Source organism: Ammospiza nelsoni, chromosome 6, assembly GCF_027579445.1.
Source record: "Ammospiza nelsoni isolate bAmmNel1 chromosome 6, bAmmNel1.pri, whole genome shotgun sequence".
In the NCBI taxonomy this organism is placed as follows: Eukaryota; Metazoa; Chordata; class Aves; order Passeriformes; family Passerellidae; genus Ammospiza; species Ammospiza nelsoni.
The window spans coordinates 26,463,950-26,485,600 of record NC_080638.1 but is presented as its reverse complement, the minus strand read 5'-3'; the positions used below and the strand labels follow the sequence as shown (position 1 = coordinate 26,485,600).

The 21,651-nt window shown below is 35.7% G+C and overlaps 1 protein-coding gene across 9 annotated transcripts in view; it reads right to left on the bottom strand.

Moving 5' to 3' along the window:
* The window catches only part of PHF21A (PHD finger protein 21A), a 125,034-nt gene that overhangs the window by 76,829 nt on the left and 26,554 nt on the right, over positions 1–21,651 (bottom strand). For 3 of the 9 annotated variants that reach the window (XM_059473516.1, XM_059473518.1, XM_059473519.1), the window contains exons 2-5: positions 17,296–17,336; positions 13,459–13,594; positions 9,222–9,254; positions 7,039–7,125 (exon numbers count right to left, since the gene is read on the bottom strand). In XM_059473516.1, coding sequence (XP_059329499.1) covers positions 7,039–7,125; positions 9,222–9,254; positions 13,459–13,512 — 174 coding nt within the window. In that variant the 5' untranslated portion in view covers positions 13,513–13,594; positions 17,296–17,336. Of the gene's footprint in view, positions 1–7,038; positions 7,126–9,221; positions 9,255–10,349; positions 10,444–13,458; positions 13,595–14,585; positions 14,682–17,295; positions 17,337–21,651 lie in introns of all 9 variants that reach the window. The other 6 variants (XM_059473515.1, XM_059473517.1, XM_059473524.1 and 3 more) reach the window with 4 other exon arrangements.

The window sequence follows — 21,651 nt, the reverse complement described above, 5'->3', positions numbered from 1 at the left end:
ATTTTTATAAAGGGTACATTCATTTGGCCCACTTGCGCTTCCCTAATATGTCATCTCTCTAAATCACTGACAGAAAAGTGCATTTCCTCTTTATTTGTCCACTACAAAGGATCCTTAGTCCACCTGTAAAAGCCAGTACAATTAACAGAAAATAATTCAAAACTAGCATTATAGAAGCAATGCAATATTATCACACCCATCTCAGTCTTTTTTGAACCTACGCAGCAAGAGTCGAACTGAGTGGTTCCTCAATACCTTATGAGGGTGTAACACATGACCCATATGAGGGAAAACACCACTTAACACTGTTTACCTGAGTCAGTCTGGTTCTTGGTGTAGCACCAACCAATAAGATCATATTTGGTAATAAAAGTATTTTAGCCATGGCTATACTACAGTCAGTAACTCATAGCACAAAATACCCCACATTTCAGGAAGCAGCTTCTTTTCAAATCAGTACAGGCAGAAGAGAACAAACATCAGAGACAAGCTTCTGCCTGTATTCTAAACATAGGACACACTGTCTTTCTTTCTTCTCCTTTCCATAATTCAACACACATCAGAAAAGCTGGGGACCAAACAATTCCGATAGCAACTAAAGATCCATACACAAGGCTCTGAAAAGCATATCTCTGGATTTGATTCCTTTTCTAACTGGCAATAAATCAAAATATTGTTTCTGTGGCTGTGAGGTTGTTCCACCGAGGCATGCAGAACATAGCAGAATGAACTACTTTAATCTGTTCTAACTTATAAAAATTCATTAGTAGATTTAATCCCTTTTCCCAGCATCCAACTAAGAGGCATTTAAGGGTGCTATACAAAACAGCCTAAATCCCAGTCATCATCATCTAATGCTTCACTTGTCTTCCCTTCAAGTATAAAAGGGAAAAGGGAATAGTAGGCCTTGAAATAACTACTGATGTGTGAGGTTATCCGGCAAGTCGAAACATGCAGGAACATCTAATAACCAACTCTCTCCATTAGTAGGGGATTTTCAAGGAAATACTGTAGTTTAATTGCCCATTTTCTATCTACAATGTTGATTTTCAAGCAGAGCAGGCTATTTTGGAGTTATGCCCTGGCTTATATGAAGATGAAAGATGTATCCAACTAGGTTCAATTAAAAAAGTTCTCCAGCTGCCTCTAAATCTGGTTTAAATACAGCATGAACTCAAAAATTAAAAGTTGAGCCAGAAAGTCAGTGCTGAAGGAAGAGTAGCAGGGGGGATGTGTGGAGAGTTTTTCTTTTTTTAAATGAAATCACGAAACGGCCACTTACATTTCCTAAATTGAGTTATTCCAATGTTAATTGTATATTAGATATGCAAACATTAAGTTCACAAACCAAGGGTGAGAAGTCTAGGTGGAGTTACATTAAGAGAAGAATGGGAAATCAAAGTTTACATGCCAGTATGGGTTTAATCATCATTTAAGCTTTATAAAAGGTCTGAGACAGCTTAGCAATATTTCAGTCAAATACAAATGATTATAACATCAGTTTTGCAAGAGAATTTGGGGCAAAAGAGGCAGCAGGGAGAGATGCATCCACTCTGCCTATCTACAATCATCTGTGCAACAGCCAAAATTTGCTTCAGCCAGTATATCTTGAGAATATGGAAGATGATAACTTAATGAGAAGTCATTATATTCGCATTTTCACACAATATTTGGATGCAAATTAAATAAATATCAAAGATTGAAATAGTAAGCTTATGCAGATTTTTTGAATATTCACTTCTAAACAGGTGCTGTTCACACCTATCAGTGGGTTCAAAAGGATCTGACAATTCACTGAGGCAGTTAACTTACTTCTCCTTATGTCCAGATAGACCAGTATTTTTCTGACAGGAAAAAATGACTGACTCCTTCAAACAGTCTAAGAAGGATTATACAAACAGGTTTTTTTTTCATGTATTCTACAACTGCTTTATAAACAGTTGGCATAAATGCATTCTTGTAGTTACATGCAAATTAGCATATCTTTATCATTCATGCCATTTACTTAAAAAAGATCAGTGTTTAGTACAGTTATATGTACAGTTCCAGATAAACAACTGGAACTGAAATTAGGCATCACCTGCCTCAAGCTATTAGTAATTAAATGCTCATATGCCATATTTGCAGACTTGATCCATTACTGACTGCCATTTAAATATGCCCTCGCTCAGTCGTGGAGAAAAGAAGTATCAGAAACTCCAGAAAAAACTGGCAGAAGTAGTGACTTCTTAAATTCATTTCCAGGTTTTTAGTCCTAAGTTGTGATGGTGTTCATCTGCTATATCTACAACGCACAGGCATACCTTGCCTACCTTCTAATGCACAAGCATGAAGTGCTCTTTCCTACCTGTTAACTGTACCCAGTGTCCCTCCTGCTCTCCAGCTTTCTTGAGCTTACATTCCTCTCACCAAACACTGCTGCTTCTCTTTACAGAACATGATGGAACATGTTTTGGGAACAATTTTCTGATAATATACTCAAAAAGCCTCCATAAAAATTCTCCTTTACTATGATTGACAACTGTTCAAGAAGAACAGTCTCATAGGATGAATTTATGCACACTACCAATCTTTTCATTACTAAGTTATGGTACCTGTAATAAATATAGCAACAGTAATGCTTAAAAGCTATTCCTGACAGTTTTTGGAAACTTAAATAACAAGCTTCCTTTGTCAATCTAAACCACATGTTTACATTTATTCAACTATACAAAACCATGGTTAAATTACTCTGTCATTTTTTATATCTATCCCAAATACTCTTTCTCATTACTTGCTATTTCGTGGCATGGTTAAAAGGAGTCTCACCCTGAACATACAGGACTTAAAATAACCTCATCCATCTCCATTTGCTGTAAGCTTTAAATACAGGGAAAATTCCCTAGATTTGCCTATACATAATATTAAACTTGCTTTTATGGTATGCATTTTTTCTAATTATATTCCACAATTTCAACTGCTCTTCACAATAAAGTATGTAAAAGTTTTTCCCCTGTGAAAAAATAAAACCACAAGTATCTCCATACACCATATATATGCTGATAACTATTTTGATTACTTTTTCTTGCATATATACAGAAATCAAAATAACAAAGGGATTCACTTTATTATTTCAGCATCAAGAGGAAATACATTGGAATACAAGTCTAGTTTCCACAACACTTTTCTTAGAGAGTCAATGAATTTCACTGCAACTACAGGAAGAGACATTTGCATTTTATTTTCAAATATAAGCGAAAGAGACATGATTTCTTTTGTACATGCTTACCACCATCACCCTTTTATCATAGAGTCAAAAGACTCTTTTTGTAAGCTTTGTTTCACATTTATGACAGAATATTGCTCTAACTTTTCCAGGAGATTATGATAAGGACACATTTAGAAATTCCTCTATATCTGACACAATATTGCTAAAAAAGCCTACATCTTTTTACTGCCCACATGACCTCTTCCTTGTCTTCAAAATTAAGTACTACTATTATGATACATACTCAATCATGATATATCTGTAAGTTCATATTCTTTATTTTTAAATTAACTATGGAGGAAATGAGGCAGAAGAAAAGGTACTACTTCAAGATTACATCCCTTCCTCCTTTATGCTAGCCCTGCTCTACCTCAGCCTTTCACCAGCATCACTGGTAACAATTTCCACCCCATCTTCCCAAAAAAAAAAAAAAAAAAAGTATACACTAAAAACTTCCTCACAGAAAATTTTTAAAAATACATTCTTTAAGTTTTTGTATTGTAAAGAGTGTATTTAACCCAGACAAAAGCTGAGTAGTGTGAAGTAATTGTGGGTAAAATTCTACAAATCAGAATGCCAAGAGAACATAGTATTGTAGAATAAAAAGTGAAGGAAAATGGTTGACTTTGACTATGAATTTCTTCCAAAGATGTGCAAACATAGAAAAAAATGGTGCTCCAAAACAACAGAATTAATTCACATTTACAACCCAGCCTGAGATTTGGCAATTACAACTCCTCTGAAAAAACTTACTCTTGATTTCTTTTTACTGAAGAGGGGGGTCGGAGAAAGAAAGAGGAAACGATTTACAAAACCAATGTACTCAGAGTTTCCAGACTGCAGCTCTCACATATATAGCTGAGGAGCAAATCTATTAAACTGAATTTCACTTATTGCCCACAGATTAGAAAAGTAAGCACAGTTTACAACTCTGTGAAAATAATACAAAGAGACTAGCAGAGGGAAATCTACTAGTCTGAAGGATTGAAGCTCACAGCCCTTTAAATGCAAGCTATCTTCAAGTAAGTTTTTTCTCTTTTTGCAGTTTTCCTTTCAGGTGTTAACACACTCAGCATACATTGCTCCATCATCTCTCAGGTATAACAAAACAAAGCCTTTATTTTCACCTCTGACATTTTCAAAAAACATATGAATATGTGACATACCTTATGCTGTAACAGTTCAACCCTGCATCAGCTTGGAATTTTTTTCAGCTTTAAGCCTACACACTGCACAGCCTACTTGCTTTCTTTTCGTAATTTGCCGGATCTCCTCAATTTCACAAACTTCTGAACAGAACTGTCATTATTAATTCTCAGCAAGACACCTAAGCCACTGTGAATCACTGCAGCGACTGGCAGCAAGTGTCGGCACTATTCCCACAATGCTTCACAAACGGAGGGAAGTCCTAAAGCAACTGAAAGCTTTTAGCTAAACCTACCGCTGACTTGGTTCTTGCACAAGTCTTCATCCAACTTCATTAAATAAGAGAGCAAAGAAAAAGCACGCATTAGGGCGGCATAACATTCCACAAGCCAAAAATATTTCATTATTCTGCCTCTCTAACACCAGCATCTCAGCTCCATGTCTCCAGGTAGGGACACCACACAGGCTGGAACTTTAGTTTCTCAAACTTCATTAAAAGCTTATTGAACAGTGACCATTATGCATCCTATAATTGTCCACAGTGGAGTTGGGCCCTCAGAGTTTACTCATTGACTACTTGGCTCTAAACAAGAGTACAGATTACACATGTTGCACCCCTTCTTAACACAAGCACTGCACAATGGAAACCATTATATTTACTGTGCAAAACTGCATATTTCTCCATGCTGTGTGAAAATTAAATTGCTGATTAATATTCTACCCATAAAGCAATTAATAATAATGATTTTTCCCTAAAAGAAGTGAAACTAAAAACAGAAGAAGGGCTTTGTTGTAGTCTCTAAGTTGCTGCATTGCTAAGCCACAGATTTCTATACAACAAATTCCTGCAAATAAAGAGGGAGTGAGCACTTCTCTGCACAGGGAAGTTGTGATTCTTTTCCCAGTATTTATATATACCATGACCATTGCATTTAAGCAGGCATACTACTTTAATAACATTATCATCTGGAACACTGGCAGCTCTGCAGTTCAGTAGTAGAAATAACAAAATATTTAAATTTCAACAATCATGGAGAAGTTCACTGTTGGTCTGATAATCAAACCCACAAAAATACAAAGAAGGAAACTACTGTGACTTCATACAGACTCTATTCACGGTGTGGTAGAAGAAAAACTTATTTTTCAACGTCTTTTGGAAACTTAATCCATGTTCACCCCATGAACAAGTATACTTTAGCACTTTGAGTTAAATATAAAAAATATAGCTCCATTTCTACGGATGGGTAATTTAAAACACGTTAGTATAGACCATTCTGCAGCTTAACTTGACAGAGTTATAAATACAAGTTTAAAAGTTATGGTAGGATGCTTTCTTACATTCCACTCAGTGTCTCACTGCCTGTCCGTGCTCATCACGTGATCGGGTAGTCAATACAGTTTGCTTCATGGCATCAAGACAAGCTCATTTTGAAATTACCATGGGCATCCAGAGCTTACCAGAGAATCCTGAAACAGCTTGCTGTGAGACATAGCCACATGCAGAGCTCTCATGCTGGTTTTAGAGAATAAATCATCTTCAAGAGAGACATGCTATCACATCAGCAAAACTTCAGTTTTTGTTGAACTACTATTCTCATTAAAAAATCATTGTCCTTATATTCCTTACATGTTTCGTCCCAGATTCACTGTTCCTCTATTAAAACATACTATATTTTTTCAGTAAACAAAATTTCTAGATAAAAGTAAATCACTGCCTGGCTATTTTTGTAGGGATAGTAATACTCAAAACAGAACACATGCAGCTAGTAGCAGACAAATGGAGGTATCTAGTTGTGACACTCATGCACTTTACCAATGCTCTAACATTTTTCCCTCTTCAAAGGTCTAATCTATGTATCTAATTTGGTTCCATTATTGACATATTAAGCAACATAATTAAGGGACTGCTCAAGTCAGTTTACTTGGAATGGGATGATGTGATGTATGAGGGGTTTGTGCATGTGTTGCTCTTTCATGTTTTAAAAAAAAGTGAGAACAAATTCTGTAGATATCTCAATATTACGTCTTTTTCTTCTTGTTATTCACAAGGCCCACGTTCAAGTTCAACAATCTTTCTATTAAGCATTCAGTTGTAATTATTACTCATAGTTTAGAGCTGTCAAACAGAATTCTACCAAATGGCAAGCATAAGACAATTGTGGTGTAATTTATCATGGTAAAAGCATCTAACTAATTTTCAAATTGTCTATTAAGTACCCAAAACTGACATACATTTAGCTGGTCTTGACATTAAGAAAAATTCCAGCATACTCACCCATATACACAGCGGACTTACTAAGTCAAAATCTAAAGACTTGCCTAAACCAGAATGGTTGAGTTTAGAAGAAGTTTCAAGATAACAATAAAGAAAGTGACAAAATTAATGCATTTTTCCATCTCCCTTAATATAAAATGTTAGTTTCAACACAAGAAAAATTGCTATAACTTCCACTGATTAAACTAGTTTCTTGTTTGACAGACTCACAATAACTCATTCTATCCTTTGTTGAGAAATCAAATAAAAATCTAAAATGTCTGGTTGCCCACGCTTATTTTTGCACTTTAAGATTTAGCAGCTCTCTTGGAATCTGGGAAAAGAGACATCTTTAGAACACAGTGTTAAAAATACATCTCTGTTTCCCTACCTGTTTCTCACTCAGAGCTGTTATTTTGGCTTGAAGTTCATGAAGTTGTTTCTTCAAATCAGCGTTCTGATTAGAAAGAAAAAATATCTGTGAGAAAGATATTCCGTTTGTTAACAAAGAGTAGTAGTAGGAAGGTGGGTTTTTTTGTTTGTTTTTGTTCTTGCATAGTGTACTACAAATACAGCACCTCTGGATGTACAGCCAATAAAATTCAAACGGCTCAACAAAGCCTTATTTAAATCGCTGAGTGCAACAATAATCAGAGGACCTTTCTAGCACTCACTCACCAGTTTGGAGAGAAGATTGCATTAAAACATCCATTAGTGCTTATCACATTATAAAGCACATTTATACATTTCATCAAGTTTACAAATTAAACAATAAATGTTTGTTAATATGTGTACAACAGTATGCTATGATAGTTATCTAAAACATTCTCACCTATGTGACTTATGCAAAGACATTTACACTCAACTATGTAGAATATAAACATATGTACTAAATCTGAATTGACACATATTAATTGAAGGCAAACATATTTAAGTCCTTATTTCCATGTATGCTTATGCCTTAGACTGTGCTAAAGAGAATTACATTTGTCTGAACACATTACTCATATTAGCATTTTGCTTACACTAGCACTTTTCAAAGTTTCATATTTTAAAGCCATAAGCAGCACTAGAAAGATGCAGACAGAAAACAATTTTTACCAGGACTTTTTCTTTTCTACCGAAATAAAAAATTAAGAAACGTCTGTCCTTGGTTGAAAACCTGTGAAGCTCTGCAGAAATGTGACAGGGAATCAGGTTTTCCTTAATTTTTGTACATTCTCACTTTTTTTGTTCTCAATTACGTTGTAAAGTTTTCATACTAGATTATGCAGGTTTAGTCTGCTAAGCAGAAATATTAAAACACAAGACTAACATCATCACAGGAACTTCATGCATATCCCCTATTTTTATATTCCTCTAATTTTGAAATGTATTTTGATCTTAGCTGGCAGACAGTCTCTGATTCCAGCAAAACCAGATATTGACCAGTCATCCTCCCTAGTTCTAGATTCTACTTAATAATCTGGGACAAAAATGCATTAAAAACATTGGAAACAGGGACCAGATTTACTTTTCCTGACTCTAGGAACTCTACATGGCTTCTTGCAGCATGACCTCACTTTCAGCAAGTATGAACTGAAAGCAAGTATGAACTGAGCTCTGCAGACAAATTGTTAGAAGACCGGACCAGTGAATTTGAGCAGATCTTACCCAAACCCCATCAGAATAACAACATTCAAAAAAACAGATTTTCCAATACACCCTGCTTAACCCTCCCTGTCAGAAGTTTAACTACCTGAGTGCTATTAAAAGCTGTCTTCTCACTTCACTGAGCTTGGAAAAAAATGTACATTCAGAAAATTACAGGACATACAGAAAATGTACATACAGAAAATTTACTATTGTATGGGGATGGGAGGTCTCAAGCCTCAAGTGAGCGGCCTTTATCCCTCTACTCAATATTTCAGACTGGTTTGAGAGCTCCAGAGCACTCCTCATCCAGCATCCAGGAGTATTTAACTGCTGTACAAGAAAACCCAGGGACCTTACACAGTCTTTGAGAAAGGGATGACTTTGGCTGTCTATGCAGGGAGTCCAGTTATCCAACTTCAGAAGCTCTGAAACTTCCCAAGACCAAGTGTCTGTTCTATGGACACTACAGGGCTGGTAAGACACCCAAGACAGGCAATCTGAACACAACCTTAAGCTATATTGTTTGGACAAAATTTCTTGGACAGAATATCCTCTCTCTTCTTGTACTGTGAACCTTCTGATACTCAAAAATGAAAAAGGTTATTGCAAATAATGGCAGCTTTTATAAGAGAGCAGCTTCCAATAGAATCAGAAATTTACTGCTCATCTGAACTGCACCATAGCCCAGAAAAGTCACTTGATTTAAACTGTTAAGAATAAGAATGTGTATAAGGTAAAAAGCTCCATAATAGCAAGAATTTTGGTTTTGTTTTAAACAATCCAACGGTTGTTGTTCAAAAACGTATAAATAAATTTTCTTCTAAACACTGTGTTAGCAAGGAAGAAGGTGATCTAGAAATATCTAAAATCATCAAGTTTCATGCACTGTCATTTCCTGAATTTTAATGGAAATGATCCAATATAAAAATAAGTAGTTACCTGTGGATCTTGCTTCATTTGGGCAACCAGTTTCTAGAAAGAAAAAAAAAGCGACAATACAATGAAGATTTTCATTACGAATACATTGAACAATTCAAAATTCAGTAGTTTTTAAGAACCTTTGTAAAAGCAAAATATTTTGTTTACAGCATTTCAATAGCAAAGCCTGGAGTCCAGTATTATAACATTTCCAAACCCATTCTTATTAATACAGTAAAAGTACTGTATTAAGCCATCACTTTTGCTCCTCCTAAACAGCTCTTAAACAAGTGATGCTTTTTAAAGACAATTTAAGCCAGCTGGGTAAAATAATCTAATAGCTGTGTCTCCTCTAGAATTGCTGGCCTCTTTGCTTGCAGTCACAAGAAACACAAACCACAGATAACTGCTGCAGGCACAAAAGCTGTTTGTATATTCAAGGGCAGAATGTTTCAAGTACTAAAGCTCTTCCTGTGTGTTAACTTGGCTGGTACCAGATGGAAGGCCCATGTTCAGAAGTATCTTTGCCATTTTTCTCCCTCAGAGGAGATTGAGATCATTGTAGAAGAGATACTCTCCACATCCAAAGGAAAACAGACAGATTGTTACCATTCACTGTTCTTCCTCTCTCTCTTCCTTCAGGCAGCTGCAGGAGAATGCTGCCGATTGCTAAGCAAGGAAAAAGTTACCAAAGAAAACCAGAGCCCAGAAAGAAGACACAATGTAAACCAAAAACTCCCAATATCTTTTTTAGTAATTTTGTAGACATTTATTTCTCTAATGTTTTCCAAGACTATATCTTAGGTTTAGCAGCTACTAACACACATTTCTTTCACTGATCTGCTTTAATTACTTTTTGAACCAGGAAACCATTCTAGATTCTGTGACCATAAGTTAAATTACAGGACTCTTATGTAAAAGCATGACCTCCTTTTTCTTTTGAATCTGTTTCCTTACAATGCAAGCATGAAGGACTAATACGATTACAGAAAACCAGAGCTGACTTGAGTCAAGAGGAGTTGGCACCTGGACTTGATGATCCTTAGAGATCCCTTCCAACTTAAGACACTGTATGATTCTATAGCTGCTTCTCTATGGAGCTCCTTCTTACATTTTTTCCACACCACATATTCCCCCATCAGTCTTCACCTCTTCAAATTGAAGAACTCCTCATGCACAAATCATTCCATTGCTTTGTTCACTGTTGGCACTCTTCCATAATTCTCTAGTTTGTCTCTATCACCTGGAGACAAAGGTTAAAATTACGTGCAACACTCAGGTACTCTGTACTGCAAAAACTCCTTCCATGGTGCCAACAGCCAGTTCACTGCCTGCTATTGCAGATGTAAAACTGGGCCTGTTTTTCCAAAGTGCATCACTTGGCATTTATCTACACTGAATATTATTGTTTCGTCATACTGCCATCAGCATCACAGGAACAGACTTAGCTTATTTTTCCTCGGCGCTTCTTGCCACATTGGAGCTTGACAAGCAACAAATCTGTTAGTTTTTATATAAAGTGCTCCTGCCGATGCAGTCATAAGACAATATAGTCAGTACTGTAAACTCTTCATAAAATATTGGTAAATTTTTGGATCACACAGTACTACGTCAGGCAATCCTAAGGAAAAAAATATTTCTGTTAAACATAAGCTAAATTTAAGGTATTTTAAAAGCTACTAATCTTTCTGCCATGAAATAAGAAAAGGACAAGGATGCTTAAGGTTCCTTCTACACATCAGCTTGAGGAATCATCCATGAAACTCAAACTTTCTGTAAGAATACCTAAATATAAGTCCTTTAACACCTCTTGTGATCAAAACTAGGAAGAGTAGACTGCTTCAAATTTATCTTAATTAAGTCAACACAGCAGCAGAATTAATTACTTAGACTTAGATGCATCTCTTCTCAGGACAAGCAATATAGCTTTGACATGGAAGACATTAGAATATTCAAGTTGTACACTGATATAGATATGATCTGGTCAGGTGTCATTCATGGTGGATTCTCTGATCATAGAAAGCAGACAAAAAAGGAGCTTTTTCTGAACAATTAAACACCTTTTTGGGGTTCTTACTGGTAGTTTTAGATGTACTTTGCCAAAGCAGCATTATGAAAGCTTCACACAGAGTTCTGCAAGTGAAACAAAAGAGGCAAAACCCAAGGAGCTATTCTACAAACAAAACCACGTCACACTGAGCATCACTTGTACAGCCATGTGTGCAGTCACAGACAACATGCTACATCAGAAGTTAGAGTTTGGCTACAGAGCTGAGCTGAATTCCTTATGCTCATCACAGACACCTGTCCACCACTTACAACAGGACAGCAAACCATGACTGTGCAAATGTTGGCAAGCTTTGTCATAAAGTCCTCAGAAAAAGAAATACTAGAGAAGAAAAAGATGACAAGAGACAATTCTTCATAAATCCTGAGTGAAAAGTAGGAGCATATTATATCTCTTTAGGTTACAAAATTCAGAGCTATATGAGAAAGTTCAAGCATTTTGCTTGAAGATATTTTTTTGGTGACAAAACCAGTTTAATGTTTATCAGTGTGCATGCTGACAAGCAATAACCATGCAAGCATAGTTCACAAAACCTTTACTGAAGGACCCAACATTTTGTTGCAAGTGTTGTTTTTCACTGTAAACATACAGATTTTTCTTAGCCTTAATTATAGAAATATACAGCATCTTGAATTAAAAAAGACAACCTTCTGATATCATGGCTTCTCTAGTTTCACAAACTAAAACCAAATCTAATTAAAGCTTATTTTTGTGCAAATCTCACTTTTAATGGGAATTGGGAAAAGTTAAAGCAAAGAAAGTAAAAAACCCCACCAACTTTAAACTGCTTATTAAAGTCTCTTTGGACATTTCTCAGTCTTCAACTCTGTTCATCAGTGTCACTATGAACAGATACTAAAGGTTATTCAAAATTCACAGTCTTAAAATTTTTGGTTTACTTCGGCATAAAGGGGAATGAGGATGCACACAAGGAGTAATATTATACAAACATGAGCAGAATTAACATTTTGATTGCTTTACAGTAGTTATTACTTGAAAAAATTACTTACTGGCCTTAAACATTCCTATGTCTGCAGCAAAATGTCATGGATAAGTTTTGTACTTCCTTACCTCCACAACAAAATGTCATTGAAGTTTCAACTACAAAGGCCTTGGAGTTACTGAGGAGAGCAAAATACTCATCCATAGTTCTGGAAATCCACCCTTAGCTTTCTCAGGTTTTGCTCCCTGACTGTAAGTTGTATTTTGTTAAACAGACATAGCTTGATTTTACCAATTCATCCATTCAAGTCCTTGCAATATGTGCAGCATTGCTGCAAGTACTGGACAAGACATCCAGATCACATTTTAGACAAGTCACCAAGCAATTTTGAAACATTTTCCAAATTTCACATGATGGACTATACTGATCAGCTTATCATATACTTATTTTATCCACTGTGTAACAGTTGTAAGTTTCAGCTATCTGCAGAGCATCAGAAATACTAGGAGAACTATGTTTAGAAAAGGTCTCATTGTTAAATTTAACATTTCAAGTTTGCAGCTAGTCTGTGTCTATGGCTGTAACAATTTTCTTCCAAGAATTAATATGCATATGTCCTCCTATATTTACTACATTAGGTTTAGTATCATTACTTGTAATAATTCCTCATTGGCATTGTAAAACAATGGCAAACTGCAATCCTACTGACATATAGTATTGAACAGGTTAAAGTAAAAAGACCCAACATGTAAAAATTTGCAAAGCCCAAGCACTACAACATTTTGGTTATCAAAAATATAGTTTAGAAGCTACTGAACTAGAAGACATTCCAGAAGAGAAGCACCAGATTAAATGACTATGCAGCACTATATACCTTTCACTTCAAAGTTCCTCCACCATATTCCTCCATTCCCAACTGAATACTGAAGCTGATTCAGAACATCAGAAAAACCTTCCAGACAGAGGCAGCTGAACACTGTTTTAAGAATGTTTTTATTACTGCTACAAAATACTAAAAAAAAATAAAAATCACCACCCACAGTTTGATATGCAGATTTTTCACATTTGCTAAAAAACAACAGGTGGTCAGGTCAAAATGCAGGGTATAAAATTCTGAAGCAGTTTCAAGCTTATAAAACAATTATTACTATAGTTGTAGTGCTATTGCTTAATGCTCCCATTAGTAGTAATACTGTCAGCAGTACTAATGCTGCTATTGCTTTAAAGCAAGAAAGTACATAAATTACCTGGTGAACCTGAATTTCCACTTTCAGAGCCTCCTGTAGAGTCTGCAGCTCCATTCTCTACCTTCTCCACTTTCTCTAGAAGTGTCTTTGCTGATTCCAGTGCCTTTAGTTTCTGGTTCCCTCTTTAACAGCAGTCCTATAGAAAAATAAAGATTTTGTTTTGGTTAGTGAAGGAGAAGAGTCCATTTGAAAAAGAAGATAATAACACAACAGGAATTCAATAGAGAACTCTATTCAAATGCAGCTTTCTAGCCTAAATACAGTCAGTATTTCGAACACAAGAATCTGCAGGCTCTACAAAATGCCTGCCTTGGAGTCATTTAGCCAAATTTGTTACTTCCCACATATCCCAAAGTTGACATACTTATCCCTTATCTTAGTTTGAAGGCAGCTATTTCCTACCAATTTCCTATCCTATTGCAGTAGCACATTAAATTAGCAAATCTAACTACTGCGAATGTTTTAAAAATCTGTGTAGATGAAAACTTATTCTGGAGAATAGAATTCTACAACCACAATAAATAGTTAAACACTAATGTACTGCATGAACACACTTCTGTGATACTATAGAGCTGTTTTTAGATGGGACAGTGTGCATGTTAACAGAACAACATTAATATATTAATATCTCACTGCCTAAAGTTTGTGCCAAGTTAGTAATTTCAATTGGAATATGTTCTGAAGGAACAGAAGAGTGATATTAAGCAGCACAAGACATTTCAAAAAGATTAATTTTATAATCTTTTTAATCTTGGAAATCTACTTGTAGATCATAAGTATAAAGTTTAGCATCTTCACTTGTACTACAAACAAATTAATCCCCCCAATCTCTGACATAGAAAAGCATTATCAAACATACTTCTAAAAGCCCTGAATGCTGGACAAGAGAATTTTTTTTTCAGAAATATAAGTTAAAATCAGCTTCTGAAACAGTATTAAGATTCCCATATGCTCAAATAATAGTGGAACCTGTAAAAAAACATCTATAAATGCAAACACATGGAAGTCACTGGAAAACATTATATAGCAATTTTTTACCAATCACTTTTCCATCCAGACACCACAATTAAGGAATTGCTGCAGTGTTAAAATAGTTCCTAATTTTTTATTATTTGAAAATTGCTCACATTCATTGCACAGGTGCTGTTGCCAATTCAGAGGCCATCCTAATGGGACTACAATGTTTTCAAAAGGATCCTGACAGCTTTGATTAGATATGCAGGCTGTAAAAAGAGAGCAATTCCCTAAGTTAAAGAATTTTATTTTAATGCTGTCTCACTACAGTAAACTGAAGTAGTGGACAAATTTGTGAACTCCTGGAAAAAAAAACATAAAGATTGAAGGTGAGTGTTTTGTTTATTTATCATTTATCTTTTCAAACAAAAATATGTTACAAAAACAGTAGTGTATAAAGAGAAGTTAAAAAGCATTACATTTAAGCTCTTTGTCAGAGTTGTCTGCTGTTAGCCTAAAGTTACTTATTTAAATAACAAAAGCCTGATCAAACTTTCTAGCCAACACATGAAATGACCTTCTGCAAGGGCCTCTCCCACATGTGACACAGATGAGTGAAAACAGCTGCCTTTGCAACACTAGTCTCTATAAAATTGTAATCTGTATCAAGGGATACATGGAAATTACATAAAGTTCCCTGTCCTATTACCACAAACAGTAATGAGAAAACAGAATCACGGATTATTACTTCCACTCACTGACAAGAACAATTATAGCATGCTTTCAGTTCCCACCACTGCAGTTTCAAAAGAATCCATGCTTCAGAAAACCACGTGGGAGACTGGTTAATGAAAACTGGAACCCACTGCAGAGGGTAAAAGTCTTTTTGACCCTTGGAAATTCAGTTTCAGGGTAAAGACAGGCAGATATGGCCAGTTTCTTTCTCAGTGTCTCTTCAAAAATTCAGAAGGCACACATGATGAATAGTTTGTATTGCTCTGTAGCTACATGCTAACTTCAAACTTGAGTGCAGAACAGCAAAACAGTTATCTCAACTGAATGTAAAAGAGATTCAAAAGAATGTAAAAAATATCCATCACTTAAATATATGTAACTGTAAGGTCCAAAATACGTCCATGGCAAACATGACACAGTATTTCTGTAAAAGAACATATAAAGATTGAGCAACTTCTATTAATGTGCAACTTAATTTGACAGATAGAAATTGCAGTATTGATGGTTCATAAAAACTAATCCAAGCTAATTGCATCTATGCCTTGAACAGTTAGCAAGATTTTTCAAAATTAATTTTTAAGAGGTTCAAGGAAAAAGTGACACTGCCTTGCAGAAAAAGAAGTAGCTGCTCAGCCTATAGGGGTATAAACATGAAAAAATGTATTTCATATAAAAGTTTGGTCAAGTTGCCAAATTCTGAATATTAAATATATACTATTGTTTCTTTCTAGAACACACACTTGTAGCTTCCCTTCCCAAGCAGGAATAAGCATTCTGTCATCCCTGTCTAGAATTCCCCCAAAGTACCTTTTACACAACCAATACAGTTTAAAAAACAAAAAAGAACCAAAAATAAAAACAAAAAAAACCCCCAAGCATTCCTTACATCCAACAAAACCTAAATTACTTTTTTCCGATTTACATAGAATAATGTCTATAAATATCTATCAGGGCATCTGGTTAAATATTGCCTATACTTCCTCTGAGAGGAGGCAAAAACTTTCAGTATTTTTGTACTTTTCTTCTTTTAGACTGAACTTAAAGGGAAGATTGAAAAATTTAAGTTCAGTAGCATTATAAACTATCTATAATACCACATTGAAAGAGGTGTAAAACCATCTCTGAAATAATCATAGAACATGATGCATTTTCCAATTTACTCTTATGGTACTGGATTTCAAATAAAAAGCTTGTAGATGACTGAAATTGCATTAATGTCTTGGCCTGAAAAAATTCTTAATCTCATTATTTTTAAAGGAAAACAAGCAAATATCTTGCTCAATAACAGAACTGGTGATTTCCAAAAGGAAGGCACAGGATTCAGGAGTACATGCATCTCCTGTACATCCAGACATACTTTTCCAAGTCTCAACCAGAAAGAACACTGAGCAAGAGGTAAATAAGGCATTTTTGGAAGGATTTCAACAATTGGAGGCAGAAATCCTCCATTCAATTTCTTGCTTGCATTCATTTATTACCAATAATCGCTTATTTCTCAAGTGGTTGCTTCAAAACTTATAATTTCATGCTCAGGTAAGGGCCCCAATGCACTGCATATAGACTATTTAAATATTCAAAGACTGGATGACACCTTAAACTCTACAATAATCACATAAGTGATTCACAGTTCTGTTATCTCAATAAAATACAATCTATATGGGAACCTTTAAAATATCACAATACTATTTCAACCATGACTATTTTGGAAGCTACACTAGAAACACAGCTGACAAGGCATATATATTTATATAAACAAAGGTAGGACACAAAGCCATGAATGCCTTCTGTGTGTATGGAGGGACTCTGAATAACTCAGAATTTTAGAGAGAAGTCTTTCTGGGCCAAAAATCCCTTCAAATAAATTTGGTTTTCACATTACACAGAAAAAAAAATTATTTTTGAGTAGATGAATTTAAATATCCATTATACTTACAGACCCTTGGGGCCAAATCTCAGCCTTACAGAGATTTTATTTATAAGACTGGGCCTTCCATCAGCAACATTTACTTTCTAAGACTTAATTCCTGAATATAAGAATAGATAGAATTTCGGTTTCAGTAACCATCAAACTTTTCCAGGAATGGATGTCAGCTCTTCATATCATCTATTCTTAGGTAAGCCGTTTTAGCCTTGGGAAGAAGTACTTACCAGTTTTGAGTAAGTTATCCCTTTCAGCACTCTACCCTCTCCTGCAAGAGAAAAACAACAACACAAAAAAAAAGATGATTACAAATATTTTTAACTAGAGTTTGAAACAAACAAAAAAAAAATTCAAATATTTGAAAAGTTGGAGAGGGAAGGGTTGGGACTTTAGAAAGGGGTTTTTGGTTGTTTTTTCTTCAGGGGAGTTTAATTTTTTTTTTTAAATGCTGAAGCTAACTATAAAACACCACTTTGAAAGAAAATCTGTTCGAAGTGGCAGGGAAAACTAAGGAGACCTACAATTTCAATCTAGATTAAAATACAAACTATTACTATTACTAGGGGGAGAAGCAACTAGAGGTACAAATTTTTCTAGCTCTGTGCAAGGTCACTGTCCCCCTCCCATGGTGGAGAGACCTGGTCTCCATTACATTTATTAAGACCTATATCATAAGCCTTCTCAGTTGCCACAGCTAAATACAATGAGGTTACCCACCCATGACACCAGAGCTCAAATCCCAGAGTAGTGCTAGGGACTGAAACAAAAGCAGACTAAGCCAATATGGTGGGACACAAAAGGTGGAGGCCAAGAAGATGCACGGACTGTTACACTGCCTGGGTCATGGGTAGAACATTCTGTAGCACAGCAAGGTAATACCTCTGAAATCACCACATGAATCACAAAAAACTCATGAGTCAGAGCTCTAAAAAGATAGTTACAATATAAATGATAACTCATTTGCTCAATGAGTTTGAGCAAAAAACTTTGCCTGATGCTAAAAAAAGACTCCAAAATACTCCCAATTTTCTAGTAAAATACTATAATATTAGCATATTTGAAGCTTTAACTTCACAGCTAACAAGATCTTTGCAGATGTTTCTATCCACACATAAGTCATCACAGAGCTGAAGTTTAAGCCCCAGCCTTATAAAAAGATACAGCAGTAGAAAGTCACGATCATCCCTCTCTCATTGAAGACCAGCACAAGTGGAAGGTTTCCATTTACTACCCAGCAGAACTGGGTGCTGATGACCACTGAGAACAGAAAACAGAAAGCCTACTGCTGGCAGTATTGTCAGTCTCCTACTCTCAAATTTCATTCTGCATTTTGAACCACAGAATACTACAAGTGATGTTTAATTTTAGAGCAATTTCAGGTAAGTTTCCATAACATCCAGCTGCTACCATGACAGGTTATGAGCTGGGAAGTATGGACTGTTTTGAGATTGTATTCAAAGTACATTTGCTCTGGATGTTACAGAGTTTTAAACACTGTCATTTTTGAGGGTGCTGAAGAGACAGGTGTTATTCTCAAACTGTAGTTTCTTTTCAGTATTAAAATCCTACTTGTCACCTTCACCTCCCACTATCAATCAGTCACTTAATTGGTCCAGAGACCTACAGAGGAAGCCCTTTCATCATGCAAGTACTAAGTGCCCTCTTCACGAAGCAACTACAACTATCTGTCCATGCTTATTAATAAAAAATAATAATTTTAAAAAATCTCACTGCTGTAGACTACTGCTTTTGGAAAAGTAAACAAAACAGTCAGTATTACACATCTGCAAACGCAGTCTTACAAAAAATAAGCATGATTTTTACTTTAAAAAAGAAAAATATCAATTTACTTGTAACATAAGTGCACACAACCTGACAAGAAAGCTGTCACTTAAAAATAACAGCAACTGTTCCTTCCTTCCTATTTTCCCCCTACGTAGAGACTCGCCTCCATAGCAGGACCCTAGCTCCATCAAGATGGAACTGTGCAGAAAAAAAACTACACAGTTACAAACCTTCAGATTGCATTTAGTCTTGCTACAGCCCCAGACTCAGAAGTCAGGAGCTCCCAAGGACAAAGTTTAGAACACAAGGAGTTTAATCGTGACTATCCAAGTGAACCACTGTGTTGCCTTGGAGAAGTCACTTAGAGAGGACCTATATAGGGAATGGAAATACATTTGCATCCTCTTCTGTAGATAATTTACTGCAGGCTTTTTCTTTAGTGTTTAGAACAAGCTAACCTTTGAATGTCAAACCTCTGGCAACACAAAATTCTGCCCTCATGCAGGTATACTATTTTTACTAACATCCCTGCCTCATTTAGTAGAGAGGACAAGCACAAAGAATGAAGTATCAATTGAATTTCTTGTAATTCTGAACTTTTGATTTGCATGGCTTTTTAAACTCAACATCTAAGCCCTAAGACAAATAAAAAATTGGTTTCTTCATAAGCAGTGCACTACTGAGAGCCGCAGAAAAACTTGTGCCTGATACAGGCAAGTTTTCTTAAATAGAGAATTGAGAAAGAAAAATTAAGAACAAATACCCAAGATTGGTAATCGCAAGCATCTTAAACAGATATAAGTTTTCAACTGTTCTTAGCATTTTTATAGTAGAGAACAGCATATGACCAACAATATCTGTAAATTTGGTTCTTGACAACTCCCTGTACTTACGGATACTGGGAACCAACACAGAACAGTATTAATGAAAAAGGGATAAAGTCTGCTCTGTAGATGAAATGAGATTATTTCTTCTTCACAGCAAAAGTACATCTAGAAAGTTACACTGCCTCTCTCATGCTCACTACAAAACACATTAGAAAGTTAAGATTAGACAGCTGACAATCACTCCTATCAATAGAGAAGTCTGAAGAGTTTAGCATTATACAGGGATTTGTAACAAAAACTTCAGTAGAAACTTTTCACAAAATCTCAGCAGCCTAATTTACTGCGGCAGCCTTTTGAAGGCTCTAGAAATATGCTGTAAATTGTCCAGGGTAGGAGCCTGCAAGGTTAATTTTCAAATTATTACAGTATATTCTGTATTATTTTGGGGGTTTTTAAACCCCAGGTCTGGGAGTCAAATTAAGAACACTACCTTCTTCCCAAAATATATCTATGATCTATGTTTAGAAAAGTTACTTATTTCATGGGACCGTTATGAAAACTAAGATCTCAAAACTCCTATGTTTAAGGCTTGGTAGCACCTGAGGACATCAGAAAAACAAATGGTGGTGAAAACATTTAAGCATGCTGCACCTGAAGGCTTAAGACTGTTTAAATGCTAATTATCTGTATATTAAGATGTCTGATTATAACAATTATATACTTATTGCTACCTTCAAGTTAAACAATCAAGTTTATGCTACTGTAACCAGAGACTCACTTTGAAAAACTGGAAAAAATTACATGTCATGTTCAGCAATTTTTTCTTAATATTTTTTTTCTAACTCTAGAAACTAGCAAATGTTTACTGTCAGACCATGGAACTCTATCCATCCATATCATGTTACAATATTTAATTATGTATCTTTTACTTTTTGCCAAAAGGATCTTGGTCTTGTTCAGTACACAGGAAAAAAAAAAACAGGACTAAATGCTGTGCACAGGCAATTGTGAACCTGATATTTTTTCACATTTCAAAGAATTGCTCTACAATATGAGGGTAAGGCATTATTAATTTTGTGTGTGTGTGCACGAAACACACACTACACAGGAGGGATTCAGGGTTTTTTCTCTGGACTTTTGTTTTTAGATGTGAACTCCTCAAAGCACTAGCTCTCCCTCCCATATTTGAAAGACAGCCTGTATCTAGAGAGCACTCTATCACTATCTTCTAAGAAAACAAGTCATGGCAGATACTTTACTGTGATTTTCAAGTTGGCAACTCATATTCCTTCACAGGACAGGATATCTGCAGTCATAAGAAGATCAAACCCAGGCCAGACAGGGTATATAATCAATGTCATATTACATTATTATAAGGTTCATGTTTCAATGACCATCATTAGCAGTGCTGGAGCTGTTGCTTCCATGACAAAAAGAAGCCTCCTTTGTGCCAGTGCACAGAATCTGATCTTCCTGTTGTGCTGCAGCTGGGAGAATTCCCAGTCAGCCCCAGTAACACATGCCAGGCAGGTGTAAAGGGACCAATAGGATTGCTCAAGATAACTGAGACTGCACTGAAGTGTGCAAGTCATGCCTTCCAGTTTGTTCATCTGTACAACAGCTCTCTCCTCCTCCTTCCTTATCCCCACACAATACTGATAGATTAACTCCACCTAAACTGGTGAAGGAGCCTGGATTTTCTGCTTATGCATGTAGACAACTTAAAGGATTCAAACTACAAACTCAGTTTTACCTAAAAGTTCTTCAGCTGCTATGATTTGCCATGAAGCAAATGCCATGAAGCAAATGCAGTTTGGAGTTTAAGACACCTGAAGCTGACTTCACTTGGGGATAGATTGCTTCACCGTCCCTGAAACTCTTTATAAAACCATCAAGCTAAGTTTAAATGGAAGTGTGCAACACCATCATTTGTCTTTGCAGAAGCAGTACTATATTTAACACATAGAAAAT